At 41.7% G+C, this 18,402-nt stretch overlaps 1 protein-coding gene across 5 annotated transcripts in view; it reads right to left on the bottom strand.

Moving 5' to 3' along the window:
- Nucleotides 1-18,402, bottom strand: part of TMC1 (transmembrane channel like 1) — a 390,992-nt gene that overhangs the window by 56,539 nt on the left and 316,051 nt on the right. For all 5 annotated transcript variants that reach the window (XM_081505441.1, XM_081505443.1, XM_081505442.1 and 2 more), the window contains 2 exons: nucleotides 15,736-15,842; nucleotides 10,655-10,753 (listed from right to left, as the gene is read on the bottom strand). In XM_081505441.1, coding sequence (XP_081361567.1) covers nucleotides 10,655-10,753; nucleotides 15,736-15,842 — 206 coding nt within the window. The remainder of the gene's footprint in view (nucleotides 1-10,654; nucleotides 10,754-15,735; nucleotides 15,843-18,402) is intronic.

Here is an 18,402-nt window from a genome sequence, read left to right as displayed (position 1 = left end):
TATGTTGGGTGCATATATATTTATGATTGTTACGTCTTCTTCTTGAATTGATCCTTTGATCTTTATGTAGTGTCCTTCTTTGTCCCTTTTCACATCCTTTATTTTAAAGTCTATTTTATCTGAAATGAGTATTGCGACTCCTGCTTTCTTTTGGTCTCCGTTTGCATGGAATATGTTTTTCCATCCTTTCACTTTCAGCCTGTGTGTGTCCCTAGTTTTGAGGTGGGTCTCTTGTAGACAGCATATATAGGGGTCTTGTTTTTGTATCCATTCAGCAACCCTTTGCCTTTTGGTTGGGGCATTCAACCCATTTACATTTAAGGTAATTATTGATAAGTATGATCCCGTTGCCATTTACTTTGTTGTTTTGAGTTCGTGTTGAAACATCCTTTCTGTGTTTCCTGTTTAGAGAAGATCCTTTAGCATTTGCTGGAGAGCTGGTTTGGTGGTGCTGAATTCCCTCAGCTCTTGCTTGTCTGTAAAGCTTTTGAATTCTCCTTCATATCTGAATGAGATCCTTGCTGGGTACAGTAATCTGGGTTGTAGATTATTCTCTTTCATTACTTTAAGTATGTCCTGCCATTCCCTTCTAGCCTGAAGGGTTTCTATTGAAAGATCAGCTGTTATCCTTATGGGGATCCCCTTGTGTGTTATTTGTTGTTTTTCCCTTGCTGCTTTTAATATTTGTTCTTTGTGTTTGATCTTTGTTAATTTGATTAATATGTGTCTTGGGGTGTTTCGCCTTGGGTTTATCCTGTTTGGAACTCTCTGGGTTTCTTGGACTTCTGTGACTATTTCTTTCCTCAATTTAGGGAAATTCTCAACTATTATCTCCTCGAGTATTTTTTCATGGCCTTTCCTTTTATCTTCTTCTTCTGGGACTCCTATGATTCGAATGTTGGGGCGTTTCATATTGTCCCAGAGGTCCCGGAGGTTTTCCTCATTTCTTTTGATTCTTTTTTCTTTTTTCCTCTCTGCTTCATTTATTTCCATCATTCTATCTTCTACCTCACTTATCCTATCTTCTGCCTCCGTTATTCTACTGTTGGTTCCCTCCAGAGTGTCTTTTATCTCCTTTATTTCATTATTCATTCTATATTGATTCCTTTTTATTTCTTCTAAGTCCTTGATAAACATTTCTTGCATCTTCTCAATCTTTGTCTCCAGGCTATTTATCTGTAACTCCATTTTGCTTTCAAGATTTTGGATCATTTTTATTATCCTTATTCTAAATTCTTTTTCGGATAGATTCCCTATCTCCTCCTCTTTTGTTTGGCTTTGTGGGCATTTCTCATTTTCCTTTACTTGCTGAGTATTTCTCTGCCTTTTCATCTTGTTTAGATTGCTGTGTTAGGCGTGGCCCTTCTGTATTCTGGTAGTATGAAGTTCCTCTTTGTTGTGGAGGTTCCTCACTGCGGTTGGGGTTGGACAGGTGGCTTGTCAAGGTTTCCTGGTTGGGGGAGCTTGTGTCGGTGTTCTGGTGGGTGGAGCTGGATTTCTGCTCTCTTGAGTGTAATGGAGTGACCAGTATTAATTTTTGAGATGTCTATGGATTTGGTGTGCCTCTGGGCAGCCTGTATATTGATGCTCAGGTCTATGTTCCTGCGTTGCTGGAGAATTTGCGTGGTATGTCTTGCTCTGGAACTTATTATCTCTCGGGTGGAGCTTGGTTTCAGTGAATTTATGGAGGCTATTGGATGGTCTCTTATTAATTAATGTTTCCCCTGGCTTTCAGTCTTATTCTTGCAGTAGCCTCAAGACTTCTCCTTCCATACAGCCTCAATAATAAAACTTTTAGGTTAATGGTGAAAAGATTCTCCACAGTGAGGGATACCCAGAAAGGTTCACTGAGTTACATGGAGAGATGAGGTGGGGGGGGTGGGTTGAAGTGACCAGGAGGGGAAGAGGGGAATTCAAATGTGGAGAGAGCAATCTAGCCAGTAAGCACTTCCCTCCGTGCTTTCCACAGTTTGGAACCCTCAGAGTGATTCACAGAGATACATAGAGAGGGGGGAGGAAGGTAACAGAGGTGAGCATGAGTAGAAAGGGAGGAATTAAGAGGGGAGAGAGAGATCTGGGCAGTATCCTGTTCCTGAAGTGTTCTCCGGTACCCAGAACACCCTCAGAGATTCACAGAATTGGGTTGAGAAGAGAAGGAGGAGGGTGGGAGATAGAGGTTCCCTGGGGGAGAAGAAAGAGCATCAATAGGGGGAGAGAGTGATCAGGCCAGTGATCACACTCCTGAGTAAAAATGGGTCCTAAAGATTGGGTTCTTAAATGTACAAAGTTGATATCAAATATGTAAAACACAGATTAAAAATCTAGAGTAGAGGTTAGACTCTTATAAAACTTACAATCTAAAAAAAAAAAAGAAAAAAAAAAAGAAAAAAGGGAACAGTGTAAAAAGAAAAAAAAACAGTAAAACAGTAAAAAAAGAAACAGTAAAAAAATGTAGAACAGGAAAAAAACATTAAAAAAAAAAAACACAAAAGGTATAAGATATATGTATGTAGTTTGCTTCAAAAATAGGGTTTTTTTTTTTTTTTGCAAGTTAATAGTGTGTTATGAAAATGAAAGTTAAAGGTGTAATAGAGGACTTGAAGAAAAAGGAAAGAAGAGAAAAAAAAAATTTTTTTTAATTAAAAAAAAAAATTAAAAAAAAATTAAAAAAAAAAAAAATAATAGTAAAAAATATATATATCCCGGACTTTCTCTGGAGCTGTTGTGAGCAGTGTGGGATCTGCTCAGTTTTAGATAGATCCTTATTCCTGCTTATACTTTTCAAGATCTGTAGGTCCTTTTTAATGCAGTCGGTATTAGCTACAGGGATCTTAATCTGTTGGCCTGTCCCTTCCAAAGCACTTCCCTCTGTTTATTTGGCTTCTGTTTGGAGATCTCTTCAGTATCTAATTTCCGCCCTGCAACAAAGCGGTGGAGGTGATCTCTTTAGGTTCGCTTGTTCAATCGTGCTGTGGGGAGGAAGGAACACTGCAATTCTGGCGTGTGTGTGGTAAGCTCGCAGTGTCTCGGCCGCACTGGGTTCGCCCCCGCTCACGGCGTGTGTGCTTTCCCCGTCTACCCTGCTCAGGCTTCAGGTTACTCGGCCGGGGAGCGGGCCCTGAGCTGCGTGCACTTCCCAGGACTAAGCCGCTCAGGTTCAGGCTCCCGGTTACTCCACAAAGGCGCAGACTCGATTTTGCCCGCGGCTTGTGCCGTTCCCGGTCGGAGCTGCCCAGGCGGCCAGGAGTTTGGCGAGGGCGCTGTCCCCTGTTGGGGCGGTGCGGCTTATCACCTCCCTGGTCCCCGCCTCGGTTTACGGGCGCGCCCGGCTCCGGTGTGCTTTGTGTCGGTTCTGGGGAGCTGGTCTCTGGCTGCGACCCTCCCGGCTGCTGTCGACCCTCCGGGATCTCAGGCAGTCTTTGCTTAAAAACTGGGAGCCTGTTTTCAGTTTGGTAGGGGGTGCCCTCTCTGGAGCCGAGTTTGCCCCTTTCCGGCTCTAGCGGGCCCCGCCTGCCCGCTGTGTCCGGCGGGGGATGGCGCGGTCCGCAGCCGGCTAGCTCTCCTCTGGTATCGCTCAGTCCTTTGTTCTGTGAGCGGGCCGGCAGTGCCTTAGAGTTGGGCTTTTCGCGGGATAGTTCTCTCTCTCTCTCGCTGTCCCACAGTTTAGGTTACTATCTCACGTTAGCTCCCTCAGATTGCCCTCGGGGCACTCGGGCCCGGTCCTTACCCTAGGCAATGCCGCCCGCTCCTCTCCGTTCAGCCCCCACTTGCTGGTGGCGGATGATGCGAGCGTCTGGGGTTCTTTGCTGGGAGTTGCTTTAGGCACGTAATCTGTCGATTTTATTTATTTTTTCCTCCCAGTTACGTTGCCCTCCGAGATAAAAAATCCTCCCCCACACCCGCCGGTGAGAGGGTTTCCTGGTGCTTGGAAATTCCTCCTCTTTTACGACTCCCTCCCCGGGACGGGTCTCCGTCCCTAACTCTTTTGTCTCTCTTTTTATCTTTTATAATTTCTCCTACCTCTTTTGAAGATAATGCGCAGTTTTTGTGAAAGCCTGACGTCCTCAGCCAGCCTTCAGAAGTAGTTTTGTGAAGTTTGGTCAGCGTTCAGATGTTCTTTCGATAAATTTGTGGAGGAGAGAGTGGTCTCCCCGTCCTATTCCTCCGCCATCTTCTGCTCTCCCCCGATATGCCTCATTTTAAACCAACCTAATGAGCCTGTTGAATCAGAGAGACCTGCACTGGACATTGAGGAAGTGAAGCAAATGTGGGAGCCAGGAGTGAACAGCCCTTAGATGCTGCCAATCCCAGTACTATATGCCTGAGCGGCACCTGCCTCTGTTCAGTGCAGCCTTTACAGGAGTCTCATCATGTTCATAGGTGAGAGGATGCTCACCCCTTCCAACCTTAGGATCTCCATTCCAGGGAAGAGCCATATCTCTGGATGGACTTGGGAATCTACAGGAGGCTTAGCAGCCTGGCATGGGGTAATACTTTTGCCCTCACTGGGGAATTATTTATGTTCTAGGAGTTCAGAGTCTGCTGAGTCAGCTTTGGGCTAGGCTGAGACGATAGCCTTGGCTAAGGGGCCATGCCTTGAAATTTGTTGAAACTAACTAATCCCAATATGGGCTTCCTTGGTGGCTCAGTGGGTAAAGAATAGACTGCCTGCAATGCAAGAGACAAGGGCTCAATCACTGGATTGAGAAGATCCTCTGGAGAAGGAAATGGCAACCCACTGCATTATTCTTGCTTGGGAAATCCCAGGACAGAGGAGTCTGGTGGGCTACCCGCCATGGGGTCTCAAGAGTAGACACCATCAACAACAGTATAGCAGCTGCTCAGACCTCCTTCAAAAGACAGTGACATTGGTAAAGGGAGGAAAAAAATACAAACTTCCAGTTATAAAATTAGGAAGTCATGGGGATATAACATACAGCATGGTGACTGTAGTTAATAATATTGTATTGCATATCTGAAAATTGCTAAAACAATCATGGACAAAGTTGCCTACCATTTCATTAAAAGGAGAACATTGCAGACATCAAGCCACTCACCGCTGCAGGTACCCTCAACCATATACTTTTAAGACAATTCAGGAGAGAAAAATAGGACATCAGTCCTAGATAGTTAAGAACCATATCAAACGAATCATTTCAATGAAACCAGACTCTTGCATCTTCCTCATACAAACAAATGCACTAAAATTATTAACTTGAGAGGTTTGTTTTTTTGTTATTAGCAGTAATCTTTTCATGTTCCACTATATGGGCTGTGTTTTGTTTTTATTTTTTCCCGGCAAAGACTCCTATATATCCTGACTCTTCTCTTACCTCTTTGGAACAATCCCTCAGAGCGATCTGAGAGACTGCCACCCAGGCTATGAATCTCAGTAAAGCCACCAAATAAAGCATAGTTTTCAACTTTTAGGTTATGCATTGTTTTCAGTAGACAGAGCGAATCTTAAAATTTGTCATCACAAGAAAAACAAATTCTGTAACTATGTTATGTAGAGTAAGAGACATAACTAGACTTATTATGGCAACCATTTGTAACATATATATAAATATTAAACCATGATGCTATATACCTTAAAGAGAATATAACGTTTTAGTCAATTTTACCTCAATTTTAAAAAGGGGAGCTCCCTAAAAACAAAGATGCATTTGAACTACTGAAATATTTCTAAAGAAAGGATGCATCATTCCATATGTGAATCACAAAAATATCTCTTCTAAATGTGGCTGGTACAGTAAGAGATGAAGGAACTTCGAAAACTGAGACTGTCTGAGAGAAGACACCCTTGCTTTAGAAGATCACTACTTAAAAGAAACATTGATGCCAATAAAACAAGGAACTAAACTGCTGTTTATTAACATTTAGACTGTTTGTGACAGTCTCCTTTGAGGACAGACCTCAAAAATGAGATGTGGCAAAGGTGGGCAGGAGGCATAGGCTTGGGATGATATGTTAGAGTAAAACAAACAATTTTGCATTGTCAGCCACATTTTAGTTTGAATTTCAATATCTTCTTTAATCATCTGTGCCGTCTTTGGGAAACCAGTGAACCTCCCTGAGTCCCAATCTCCTCAAATATAAAAAGATTATTGATCTTCATCTTGAAGGGTTATTATAAAGATAAAATTTAATGTATGTGCCTGTTTAAACATAATGGATATAAACTCTCCTCTCCGCTCCACATTTCCCATATCTATGATGACCAGGGGAAAAGGGAAGACAAAGTTTGACTCATCATTTATCTCCATCCACAATGTACAAAACGCCTTCAAGCTGGAAAGCTAAATGCATTTCCCTTTACTCACAACTCAAATCTTTACCCACATGATCTCACTGTCTGATAACAGCTCAACCTCATTCCAAATTCCACCTCAGTTCCTCCCTCTCTCTCTCACAAGAATATCAAAGCTCTATAGTCTCTTCATCATTCCTACATCATTCTTGTGTCTCCAAATATCATGCCAACAAAGACATCCTCTTCTTATTGACTTAAACCTGTTCTTCTAATTCTATTGCTTCAAATAATACTATTTCTGCCGATTTGATTCATAATATCCATATTATACCACCTTCCTATTTCTTACTATTTTAATAAAATATACTTTCCTCTTACCCAGTAAGACCCACCACTGGGTATATAATAAAAATAAATTAAAAATATGGTGCTTTGTAAATGGTGACTTTGAGAATCCATAATACTGGCTGGCCTTGCATATATCAAATGGTACTCAACTGCTATTAATTAAAGGGAATTTGGATGAGCTCCAAGGGGATACTTCTGAGTGAGGTGGGGGAGCGTCCAGAGAGACATTCCAAGGTTCTAACATGAACTTAACAGAGAAGCAGCTCCCCACAAACTTGCCACCTCCACCCTGAAAATTTTCTGATCCTTCCCGACTTACAGGATCTTCTACCACAAGAGATCATGCCTGCATCTATTTTACGGTGTTCTATAAGTTGATTCTGCTTTTCTTTACCTGCATCTATATGACACTGCTTACCTAATCTGATATATTAGCATTCTTAAATGAAGGGAAAAAAACTCATGTTCGGATTAGACAATTTAGGCACCAGTCATCTCTACACTGGGCCTAAAACTTTTTCTCCTGGCATCTCTGGGCTCTTTGGAAGTACAGAATTCTGTTTCCAGGGACCTCAAGGACATCTGGCCAATGGTTTCCGCCATGGTACTAGGATAGATGAAATAGTGGGCTGTTCAGTTAGATCACTTGATAATACAGAGAGGGCACCTCTATGAGGTAACTGTTCAGAGCAGCAAGTAAAGAATTCAGGCAAGGGTAAATATTGAATCTTTCTACTTGAGAAGCTAATTTAGGAATTGCATGTTTATTACAAAAGGTGGAAATGGGATCCAACTGCTCAACTCCTTTTTCCTTTGCAAGATACAGCATTAAATGGAGTCAGTCTGTGTTCCAGAAACTATCAATGAGAAGGATATTGGAAATTATGACAAAAAAATGACTGATGTGATACAAGACAGAGAAAGAACACTAGATTAAGAGGCTTTTATTAGCCATAAGACCTTAAACATGCTTCTATGACTCAACATTTCCCTAACTTTATAATGTGGGACATGGGATAGGAAGTCTCTATGGGATTAAAACTTTCATTACTCTCTTAAATCTCTTATTTGTGATATGTCAAACAATTGAGTGATCACAGTCCTCAGAAAATTAAGAAAGAAATAAGTGCATACCATCACTTTAATGACTTTTTTTCTTGACCTTTCAATAATCTCTCATGGCCTCAGAATAATTTCTAGGTTGGCCTAAGTGAATATTATAGGATATTCCTGTTTCCATCTTCCTCTATCCACAGTAAATAGTATTTCACCAAACTGGGAACTTCCTTAGTGGTCCAGTGGCTGAGACTCTGTGATCCCAGTGCAGAGGGCATGGGTTCAGTCCCTGGTCAGGGAGCTAGATCTCACATACTGCAATGAAAAGATGCTGCATGCCACAACTAAGACCTGGTGCACAATTAAAAAATAATATTTCACCAAACTGAACAGGACAAAGCTGTTGAGGGCAGTAATAAAAATCTTAGAAAGCATACTCATTGCCCAAACCTCTCCTCCAGTCTCCTCCTGTGTTCACCTCCTAGACTCTCTGGTCCACTCCTTAGCAACTCTCCCAGAGCCACCTTCCTCTTTGTCTTTCTCAGTTAATTAATACCTCTAAAACCTCAAACAGACATTGTTTGCAAAATGGACATTGTTTCATTTCAGTTACTTGATAAATTTGTAAGTGTAGAAACTTCAGAAATATGTGTTTAAAAGTCAAAACACCTTTTATTCATACTTTTAGTTCTTCCTTTCCCTGATATGACTAAAACATCAGAAAATGCCAGTAATATTATTAGTTCTTGGTCTTATTAACCAGACTGGAAGCTTTTTATGTTACTAATCAGAGGAAGAGAATGAGAAATAAAAATAGTATGAGGCATGCATAGTAATAAATTAATTGAAATGTAAATGGTGGGGGGAAGGGGAGAGAGGGAGAAATGGAAGAAGTAGAAGTAATAGAAAGGAGAAATAAAAGATAAGAAGTCAAATCTAACTCAAAGGCCATATCTTCTCTGAAACCCAGGCATGCAAGCGAAATAAACAATCTGCTTCCTCAGGGCTCCCCGGTATGTTTTCTCCTTCATTTTACTAAGTGCAGAACACACTGTATACTAGTTGCCTGTGCAAGAGCTTTCTTCTACTGTCATAACTACCTTGAGGTCAGGAACCATGTCACATTCATCTTTGTAAACCAGGGCATGTTTATATTTAATAAACACTGAATTTAAGTGAAAATCCCAACTGACAGGTGTAAATTAAAATTCCAAAGGCCACAAAGTTAAGGCTGTCACTCTGCTTGTGCTTATTCTATAGCTGCCTTGTTGAGTCAGAGGCTGGGAACCTTTCCTAAAATTTATATTTGCTGGTACTGCTCACATCAATTAAATTCTCTGGTTCTTATTTCAATGCTCTACAAATCCTCCCCCTTGCTCCGGATTCCCAGGAAACAAGATTCATTAAGTCTCTACTGGTTGAGTATTATGTCAAGGGCTTCAACGAAGATGCAGCAGATGTTATCCCTTCTTTAGGAAACTCACAATTTAGAGAGGTTGAGGGTAGAATTCAAAACATCTGTGAAATATGCATATTAGTAGCATAAATATGAAGACCATTGTTTTTCTCTCCTTCCTTCATTCCCCACTCTACATACAATTTTATTCTCGTTTGCTACCCTTCAAAGATTCCTGAATTATTAATTCCCCAATCTCCACCATCCTACTTTCTGATCCGATACACTTCGGAACATCTCTAATCTGGCCACTACACATTTAAGAAGAATGTGTAGAACTGAATCATTGTCACAGACTTGAATCATGCTCCAAAATGATTTTTCAATAGGCAAAAATGAATCCCTGCCATAATAATCCCCACCCAGGGGAGCTCAAAGTGTAATACTCATTTTAATGCTATGACTGAATAATGCTCATTTGGGTATCACAATCGAGTGATACTCATTTTCATTTTATATAAAAGTTAGAATTTGGTATTGTTTAGTATTTACTATCTAGTTTTATTTAGTATTGACTCTTCAATAATGCGAAATAGACATGTGTAAGAAGGGAAGAAGCTAATACGAAATATCAAAACCTGAGGAATACAACAAGATTTTCCAAAAAACACATTTTCAAACTCCTGCTTTGTCCTTTTCCAAACAGAGACAATAATATTTACATGAAGAAAACTAAGATCATGGAATTCAGTCCCATCACTTAATGGCAAATAGATGGGGAAACAATGGAAACAGTGAGAGAATCTATTTGAGGGGGGCTCCAAAATCACTGCTGATGGTGATTGCAGCCATGAAATTAAAAGACGCTTACTCCTTGGAAGGAAAGTTATGGCCAACCTAGACAGCATATTAAAAAGCAGAGACATTACTTTGCCAACAAAGGTCCATCTAGTCAAAGCTATGGTTTTTCCAGTAGTCATGTATGGATGTGAGAGTTGGACCATAAAGAAAGCTGAGCACTGAAGAATTGATGCTTTTGAACTGTGGTGTTGGAGAAGACTCTTGAGAGTCCCTTGGACTGCAAGGAGATCCAACCAGTCCATCCTAAAGGAAATCAGTCCTGAATATTAATTGGAAGGACTGATGCTAAAGCTGAAACTCCAATACTTTGGCCACCTGATGCAAAGAACTGACTCATTTGAAAAGACCCTGATGCTGGGAAAGATTGAGGGCAGGAGGAGAGGTAGACAACAGAGGACAAGATGGTTGGATGGCATTACCGACTCAATAGAAATGAGTTTCAGCAAGCATCAGGAGTTGGTGATGGACAGGGAAGCCTGGCGTGCTGCAGTCCAGAGGTCAAAAAGAGTCGGACATGACTGAGTGACTGAACTGAACGTTCATTCGATAATCTATATTCCCATTTAATCATCTTATCATATTCCTAAACTCCATTTACTTTTCCTTCCTCTTTCTTTTTTTTTTTTTTTAAGAGGGCACAGCCCTCTCTTTTAAGACCTTCATTCAGCTACAGAAGAGGGGCCATGTAATTACAGAATACGGAAAAATCTGTCAGCACACAGCTGTGTGGAAATACTTACATTGAAGTCATACAGGACACCAAAGTTGGCCGCTGATGCCTCTTCAGCCCTGGGAACCGTTTTCCTAGGTAAACTGCCGTATGGCAAACCCCAGAGGTACTACATGGAAAAACAAGGAAAGCAGTTAACAATTGGAAACAAAGTCTGAGCCACACATGTGATTACAGATGGTTTTGGTTAGAACTCTTCTGAAATTTTTTCATGGGGACTCTGTGGGTCTCCATGTGGGGTCCCCTTTTCTGGGAACTGACTACTAAATCCAGAGTTAAGAACAAAGGGAACACTAAGGACCCTGCATTCTGACTTCAGCAGACCACCAGCAATCTAACCAACCACTTTGCCCAGAGGCTTGCTGAGAGCCCTACTACCCACCACCATTGCCATACTAGTCTCATTTAGGAGGTCTGGAAAGGAGAGGGGTGGCCTTTGGGGGACAATAGTTTTCAAAAAAACCATACTACCCACATAGTCAGATGGGAATACCACTCAGGGGTTGGGGTGGTGGAGAATCTCTCCCTCCTGTCAAGGAAGAGAAGAACAATTAGAGGGTGTCAACTAGCAGGGGCTTCCCTGGTGGCTCAGATGGTAAGGAATCTGTCTGCAATGCAGACCTGGCTTTGATCCCTGGGTTGGGAAGATCCCCTGGAGAAGGGAGTGGCTACCCACTCCACTTTTCTTGCCTGGAAAAATCCCATGGACAGAGGAACCTGGTGGGATACAGTCCATGGGGTCACAAAGAGTTTTACGCGACAGAGCAACTAACACTTTCACTTTTCAACTAGGAGGGAAGACTGCGATGTGATGTCTGCTTCATTACTGATTCAGGTTTACTGCCCAGACCTTGTGCTACCAGATTAAAAGGCATGTGATTAAGGGTGGAGGAAGTCAGTGATGGAGCAGAGTAGGCAAAAAAGTACCCCTCTAGCCCTAGCGTAGGCACAAAATTGGCCAAGCAGATGCTGCTTCTTGTGCAACATGAAAACATCCCTTCTCTGGGGCTGCGGCTGGAGGAGGAGGAAGAACGTGGGTGGAAACCTAGATGCAGAAATTGACTGGGCAATGGCTGTGAATCACCCCCTGCTCCTTCTCTCCACCCAAACTGCACAGCTTCCACAGCAGCCCCTCTGGCTTCCTTAGACAGAACAGAACAGAGGATGGGTTCTACTCATGCTCTCTTTCCCCAGAGTTGGAGGCCACAGAAAACAGAGAAGATTAGGGTCTCCGGTTTGCACAGGGAACAGGAACTTAGGGCAAAAGGGCAAATGTATCGGAGGAATGCTGAGTAAGGCTTCTGGGTGGAGGCCCCTGAAAAATCCATCATTATGGCCGGAAGGCAACCAGTCCTGCCCTCTGTTGGTTCTGTAAAGTCAGCAAGCAGGGAGCCCATCCTCTTCTATTTGTTTGCTGGAGTTGGTAATCAATGCCCAGAAAACAGGATGCCCCTCAACATCTAACACAACCTAGAAAGAAGCATCCAGAACCAATATGCTTCACAGTTCTGGGAACACATCTAATTGAACACGTATTAGCTTCCTGCACTACGTACGAGTGCTCAGTGTTCAGTCACTCAGTCGAGTCCTACCCTTTACAGCCCCATGGACTGTAGCCTGCCAGGCTCCTCTGCCCATGGAATTTCTCAGGAAGAATACTGGAGTAGGTTGCCATTTCCTTCTCCAGAAGATCTTCCCAACACAGGAGCATCCTACGATTTTCTACAGTTGGGATGAATTAGCAACAGCCTTTCATTCTTCCACATGGAGGCAGCATGGTGTGGGGGAAAGAGTAAGCGCAGCTGGTAAGATTCCGTGTGTACCCTGCGTGAGACACTGAGAAGCGTCCTAGTAACTGGTGATAGAGTTTCAGGTTTCCTTAGAGAAGAGCAAAAACAAAGCTGGGGTTAACTCGAAATAGGTGAAATACATTCTGCTGCATTGCTTAAAGTTTTTGCTTAGGCGATGTACTATACTTATGACCTTAGACATCTTAGGACTTTTGATCTAAGTCCACTATCCCCTACAAGCCAGATAGTCATATAACTCCCCAAATTATCTCAAAGATTATAAAACTAGCAAAACAGGGTGCAAAAGCTTATTACATAAAACGAATGCTCTTTCCAGATCAGCTTAAAAAAATAAAATAACAACCTCCTCACTCTGTGATATCAGCTAAGTCCAATAAGCATTATGTGACTCAGATTCCACATTTTTAAAATGGAGAAAGAAAAACTCGACTATATCCTACTTTATAAATTTGTTGTGAGGCTCAGTGAGTAAAAGAAGTGAAAGTACTTTGCACACTAAAAGCTGAAACTCATTAAGCATGTAAGGCACTAGTATTATTCTTGTGGGGAGGCTTGATACAAAAGCTGGCTTTGATTTGAAACCACAGGGATAAAAAGTCACTCAAAACAATTAGTTTTGGCTGTTGCCAATGGTGTATTGAACAAATTGGCTTTGGAAATACTGATATTGGAAAGACCCTTTGTAGGTTAAGTAAAGCCTAACCCATCTTACCTATGGTAAGCCTCCAAAGAAGTCAGAGTCATTTAACTTCTTACAGTTAAGTACACAACCTCAGTCTTTTGGTCTTAGTTAATTGACCCTCCCGGCCGCCCCGCCCCCCAACCCCAGCTCAGGGCTTTGTCTTCTTTTTCAATCTGGACCCACTATTTGCTTTACTCTCCTTGGTCCTTAGAGAACCCACCCCCAACTCCTGTGCTGGTGGTGGGGAAATGGTTGGGGGTGGGGAGGAAGGTACCTTACTTAAAACCGGGAAAAATTTGTTCACTTTGCATTTGTTCAGATTGAAAAGCTGGATGCCTTGAGTTGCATTCAGTTCAGTTCAGTTCAGTTAAGTCATTCAGTCATGTCCAACTCCTTGCGACCCCATGAACCACAGCACGCCAGGCCTCCTGGTCCATCACCAACTCCCAGCGTTCACCCAAACTCATGTCCATTGAGTCGGTGATGCCATCCAGCCATCTCATCCTCTTTCATCCCCTTCTCCACCTGCTCTCAATCTTTCCCAGCATCAGGGTCTTTTCAAATGAGTCAGTCCTTCGCATCAGGTGGCCAAAGTATTGGAGTTTCAGCTTCAGCATCAGTCCTTCCAATGAACACCCAGGACTGATCTCCTTTAGGATGGACTGGTTATATCTCCTTGCAGTCCAAGGGACTCTCAAGAGTCTTGTCCAACACCACAGTTCAAAAGCATCCATTCTTCGGTGCTTAGCTTTCTTTATAGTCCAACTCTCACATCCATACATAACCACTGGAAAAACCATAGCCTTGACTAGAAGGACTTTTGTTGGCAAAGTAACGTCTCTGCTTTTTAATATGCTGTCTAGGTCATAACTTTCCTTCCAAAGAGTAAGTGTCTTTTAATTTCATGACTGCAATCACCATCAGCAGTGATTTTGGAGCCCCAAAAAGTAAATTCAGCCATTGTTTCCAGTTTCCCCATCTATTTGCCATGAAGTGATGGGACCAGATACCATGATCCTAGTTTTCTGAATGTTGAGCTTTAGGCCAACTTTTTCACTCTCCTGTTTCACTCTCATCAAGAGGCTCTTTCGTTCTTCTTTGCTTTCTGCCATAAAGGTGGTGTCATCTGTATATCTGAGATTATTGATACTTCTCCTGGCATTCCTGATTTCAGCTGGTGCTTTATCCAGCCCAGCATTTCTCATGATGTACTCTGCATATAAGTTAAATAAGCAGGGTGACAATACACAGCCTTGATGCACTCCTTTTCCTATTTGGAACCAGTCAGTTGTTCCATGTCCAGTTCTAACTGTTGCTTCCTGATTTGAATATAGTTTCTCAAGAGGCAGGTCAGGTGTCTGATATTCCCATCTCTTTCAGAATTTTCCACAGTTTATTGCAATCCACACAGTCAAAGGCTTTGGCATAGTCAATAAAGCAGATGTTTTTCTGGAACTCTCTTGCTTTTTTGATGATCCAGCAGATGTTGGCAATTTGATCTCTGGTTCCTCTGCCTTTTCTAAAACCAGCTGGAACATCTGGAGGTTCACAGTTCACGTATTGCTGAAGCCTGGCTTGCAGAATTTTGAGCATTACTTTACTAGCGTGTGAGATGAGTGCAATTGTGCGGTAGTTTGAGCATTCTTTGGCGTTGCCTTTCTTTGGGACTGGAATGAAAAGTGACCTTTTCCAGTGCCATGGCCACTGCTGAGTTTTCCAAATTTGCTGGCATACTGCGTGCAGCACTTTCACAGCATCATCTTTTTGGATTTGAAATAGCTCAACTGGAATTCCATCACCTCCACTAGCTTTGTTCATAGTGATGCTTCCTAAGGCCCACTTGACTTCACATTTCAAGATGTCTTGCTCTTGGTGAGTGATCACAACATCATCATGATTATCTGGGTCATGAAGATCTTTTTTGTATAGTTCTTCCGTGTATTCTTGCCACCTCTTCTTAATATCTTGTGCTTCTGTTAGGTCCACACAATTTCTTTTATCGAGCCCATCTTTGCATGAAATGCTCTCTTGGTATCTCTAATTTTCTTGAAGAGAGCTCTAGTCTTTCCCATTCTATTGTTTTCCTCTATTTCTTCGCATTGATCACTGAGGAAGGCTTTCTTATCTCTCCTTGCTCTTCTTTGGAAGTCTGCATTCAGATGCTTATATCTTTCCTTTTCTCCTTTGCTTTTTGCAAAGTTGCATTAAGTAGTATCTTTTTCAAAGCAAATTGGCAAAATAAATGCATGCAACTCACAAGATGTCAAAGTCTTTCCCTTGAGCAGTTAATATTTGGGCATAGGGACCACCTTGGGAATCTGATAGAATCTGTGAAACTTTCCACAGAGAAATGTACATTTAAACATGCACACACATTTTATTTATGATTTCAGGAGGCCACATACTCTTTAGAGACGAATTAGGACCTTTGGTTGATGGACACCATTTTGAAGATTAATTTGTTACAAATACTATTACTCTAACAACATAGGTAGCTAGATAGGCATTCTACTCTTAAAGACTGGAGGTTTTTTAGTACAGTGCTTGCGTAAGAAGCTTGTTACAGCATGTTTTATAAACTAGAGTTCAGAATCTTACCTCTGGCAACATGATAAGGCTGAATGTCAGGATAAAGAGAACCATGTTTACTCCATACATCCATCTCAAGAAGAGGAAGTAAGAAGCCACTGATGAGCCAAACTGACCTATTAAAAAGAAAATAAAAGTTTGAGAGAGGGGGCAAAACGAGACCAAAGCCAAGTCTTGGTGTCTTCCAAATTGAGTCGTCTCATTGTAACACACTGATTTTTTTCACTTTTACAGGCTCTTGCATTTTTTTTTTCTATCCAGAAAGAGAAAATGTTAACATGATGAGAGTAGATGTGCGTTCTACACAATGACTACATCTTTAGAGTCCATCTTCCTGCCTTTTGCTCGGCAGCCAGAGTTGCCATTTGAAGAGTCCATTTTATTCTTTGAGTTAACACAGTTAAGTGAGAAAATGTATATAAACTGGTTATGTTATTGAGCTCAAGCTCATACTTCTCACCACACAACAGGCCAATAAACCAAGAGATGAGTTGCTGGGGCAAGGGATAATGACTTTATTCAGAAAACCAGCAAACCAAGAGGATGGTGAAGTTACGCCCTGAAAGAACTATTTGGCCTGGTTTAGAATTTAGGCTTCCTTTATACTAAAAGGGGAGGGGAAAAAGTCAAACATTTCCTAGTTCCAGCTAGCTTCCAGAGGGAATGTGTTAATTTCTTCCTTCCTTTAGTCATTCATAGGTGGACCTGGTGAGAATGTTCCTCAGGAGCTAAACAGAGATATTTTAGCTTAATGCTCATTACCTGAAAGGCAGGATTCCCAGAAATAGGCCATTGTGTATAATTTAAACTTACAGGCAACATCCCTTTAGTGGTTAACATAACAGAACACAAAAATTCCTCCCTATTACAGTTACTACAATGCCTGGCCAGTAGTTAGCTATCATTATAATTACTGTGCTTCTTCCTCTTTTTTCTCAAGCAACAACATTCTTTCCAAAGTTTACCACATCTTTTATGGAGAGGAGCATGGTGGGCTATAGTCCATGGTGTCACAGGAGCTGGACATAACTGAGTGACAAACACACACACACATCCTATAGACCATCCTGTGCTGTTCTGAGCAGATGGCCGTTTCATAGATAGTGTAGAAGCTGAAGTCCATTCATTCATTTTTCACATGTTTACCTTCTGTCAGGAATTATCTTAGATGTGAAACATAACATCAGAGACAGGATTGCAGCCCTAATACAACTTATATTTTACTGAGGTGTGGAAACAAGAAATATGCAATAATTTTAAAAGACATAAAGAAGTATACATTCATCATAATATATACTGTATTACATTATAATCATATATTTATAAGAGTATATACGATAATTTATCCAGATCAGTCCTAGAGGGAGGAAGGTAAAATATGGAGAGGGGTTGCTTCAGATGGGTTTGTAGAGGAAGGTCTGACTCTCATGTGAGCTTGGCCTCATCTTAGTAAGCAGAGGCTGAAATGAAAGAAGGTAACATTTGAGCAGAGATCTGAAGTTGAAGGAACAGGCATCAATGCCCAGAGCTGGGGAAGAGCAGCTCAAGCAGAGGAAAATGCAGGAACAAATATCATGAGAGAAGCCAGAGCTCAGGACAATTGAGGAACAAACCTAAAGGCTTCTGGTTGGAGCACAATGAAAAAAGGAAAATGGAGATGGATGCAGATGAAGAAACCAAACCACAGTGTGTGTAGGGCCTCTTAAGGAAAGGTAAAAAGTGAGCATTTTATTTTAAATGTGATGAAAAGTCATTGACAGGTGTTAAGCAGTGGGGGTGGGCAGGGAGACTTCACATTTAAACACTCACTTCAGGCCTGGGGAATTAATTGGGAGGGGACAGGCAAGAATGTGCTGTCAACTCACACCTCAGGGAAAGTAAAGTGATCTGTCCAATTCTTATTGACTAAGAAAAGCCAAACAAAAGCATTCTCTTAAATCAGAGAATGGAAAAGGAAGAAAAAACTGAATTTGAGTCTCAGGTTGAAATTTCACAGATTAATAAAAGCCAACGTTCTTTGATAATCATTTAAGATTCAATATCAAGTTGCTAGTTTCCCCAGTCTTCCTAATTTTTATTTTCATTGCCCAAGAAGAACCAGGGAACACTCTCAGCTACTCTCTCCATCAGGCCCTTTGTCCTGACTCATTCAGCAAAGCACCTCCTGGGGAACACTGGTTTTCTTGGGGTCTCTAGCTTTGAAGCATTGCTGATGGGGAAGCATTATTACAGGAGGAGGGAAGTTAATGTGGAGCAAATTTCAGCCTCTGCTTACTAAGATAAAGCCAAGCTCATATGAGAGTCAGACCTCTATTTCCAGAATTTAGTCCATTCTTTAAGTACCATCTTACTTACTTTCAGAACACAGTGGCAGTTTTTATAGAAACTTAAAAGGAATTCAATGTCTAATTGGACATTGTGCATGTATGAATACATGTTAAATTGCTTCAGTCATGTCCAACTCTTTGCAACCTTATGTATGAACTATAGCCCGCCAGGCTCCCCTGTCCATGGAAGTTTCCAGGCAAGAATATTGGAGTGGGTTGCCATGCCCTCCTCCAGGGGATCTTCTTGACTCCAGGATTGAATCTGTGTCTCTTATGTCTCCTGCATTGGTAGGCGGGTTCTTTACCACTAGCACGGCCTGAGAAGCCCCAGTTGGACATTTTGTACTTG

Source organism: Giraffa tippelskirchi, chromosome 1 (genome assembly GCF_054371585.1).
Source record: "Giraffa tippelskirchi isolate mGirTip1 chromosome 1, T2T-mGirTip1v1.2.pri, whole genome shotgun sequence".
In the NCBI taxonomy this organism is placed as follows: Eukaryota; Metazoa; Chordata; class Mammalia; order Artiodactyla; family Giraffidae; genus Giraffa; species Giraffa tippelskirchi.
The sequence above is the reverse complement of the archived record's forward strand: the minus strand, read 5'-3'. Positions and strand labels throughout refer to the sequence as shown.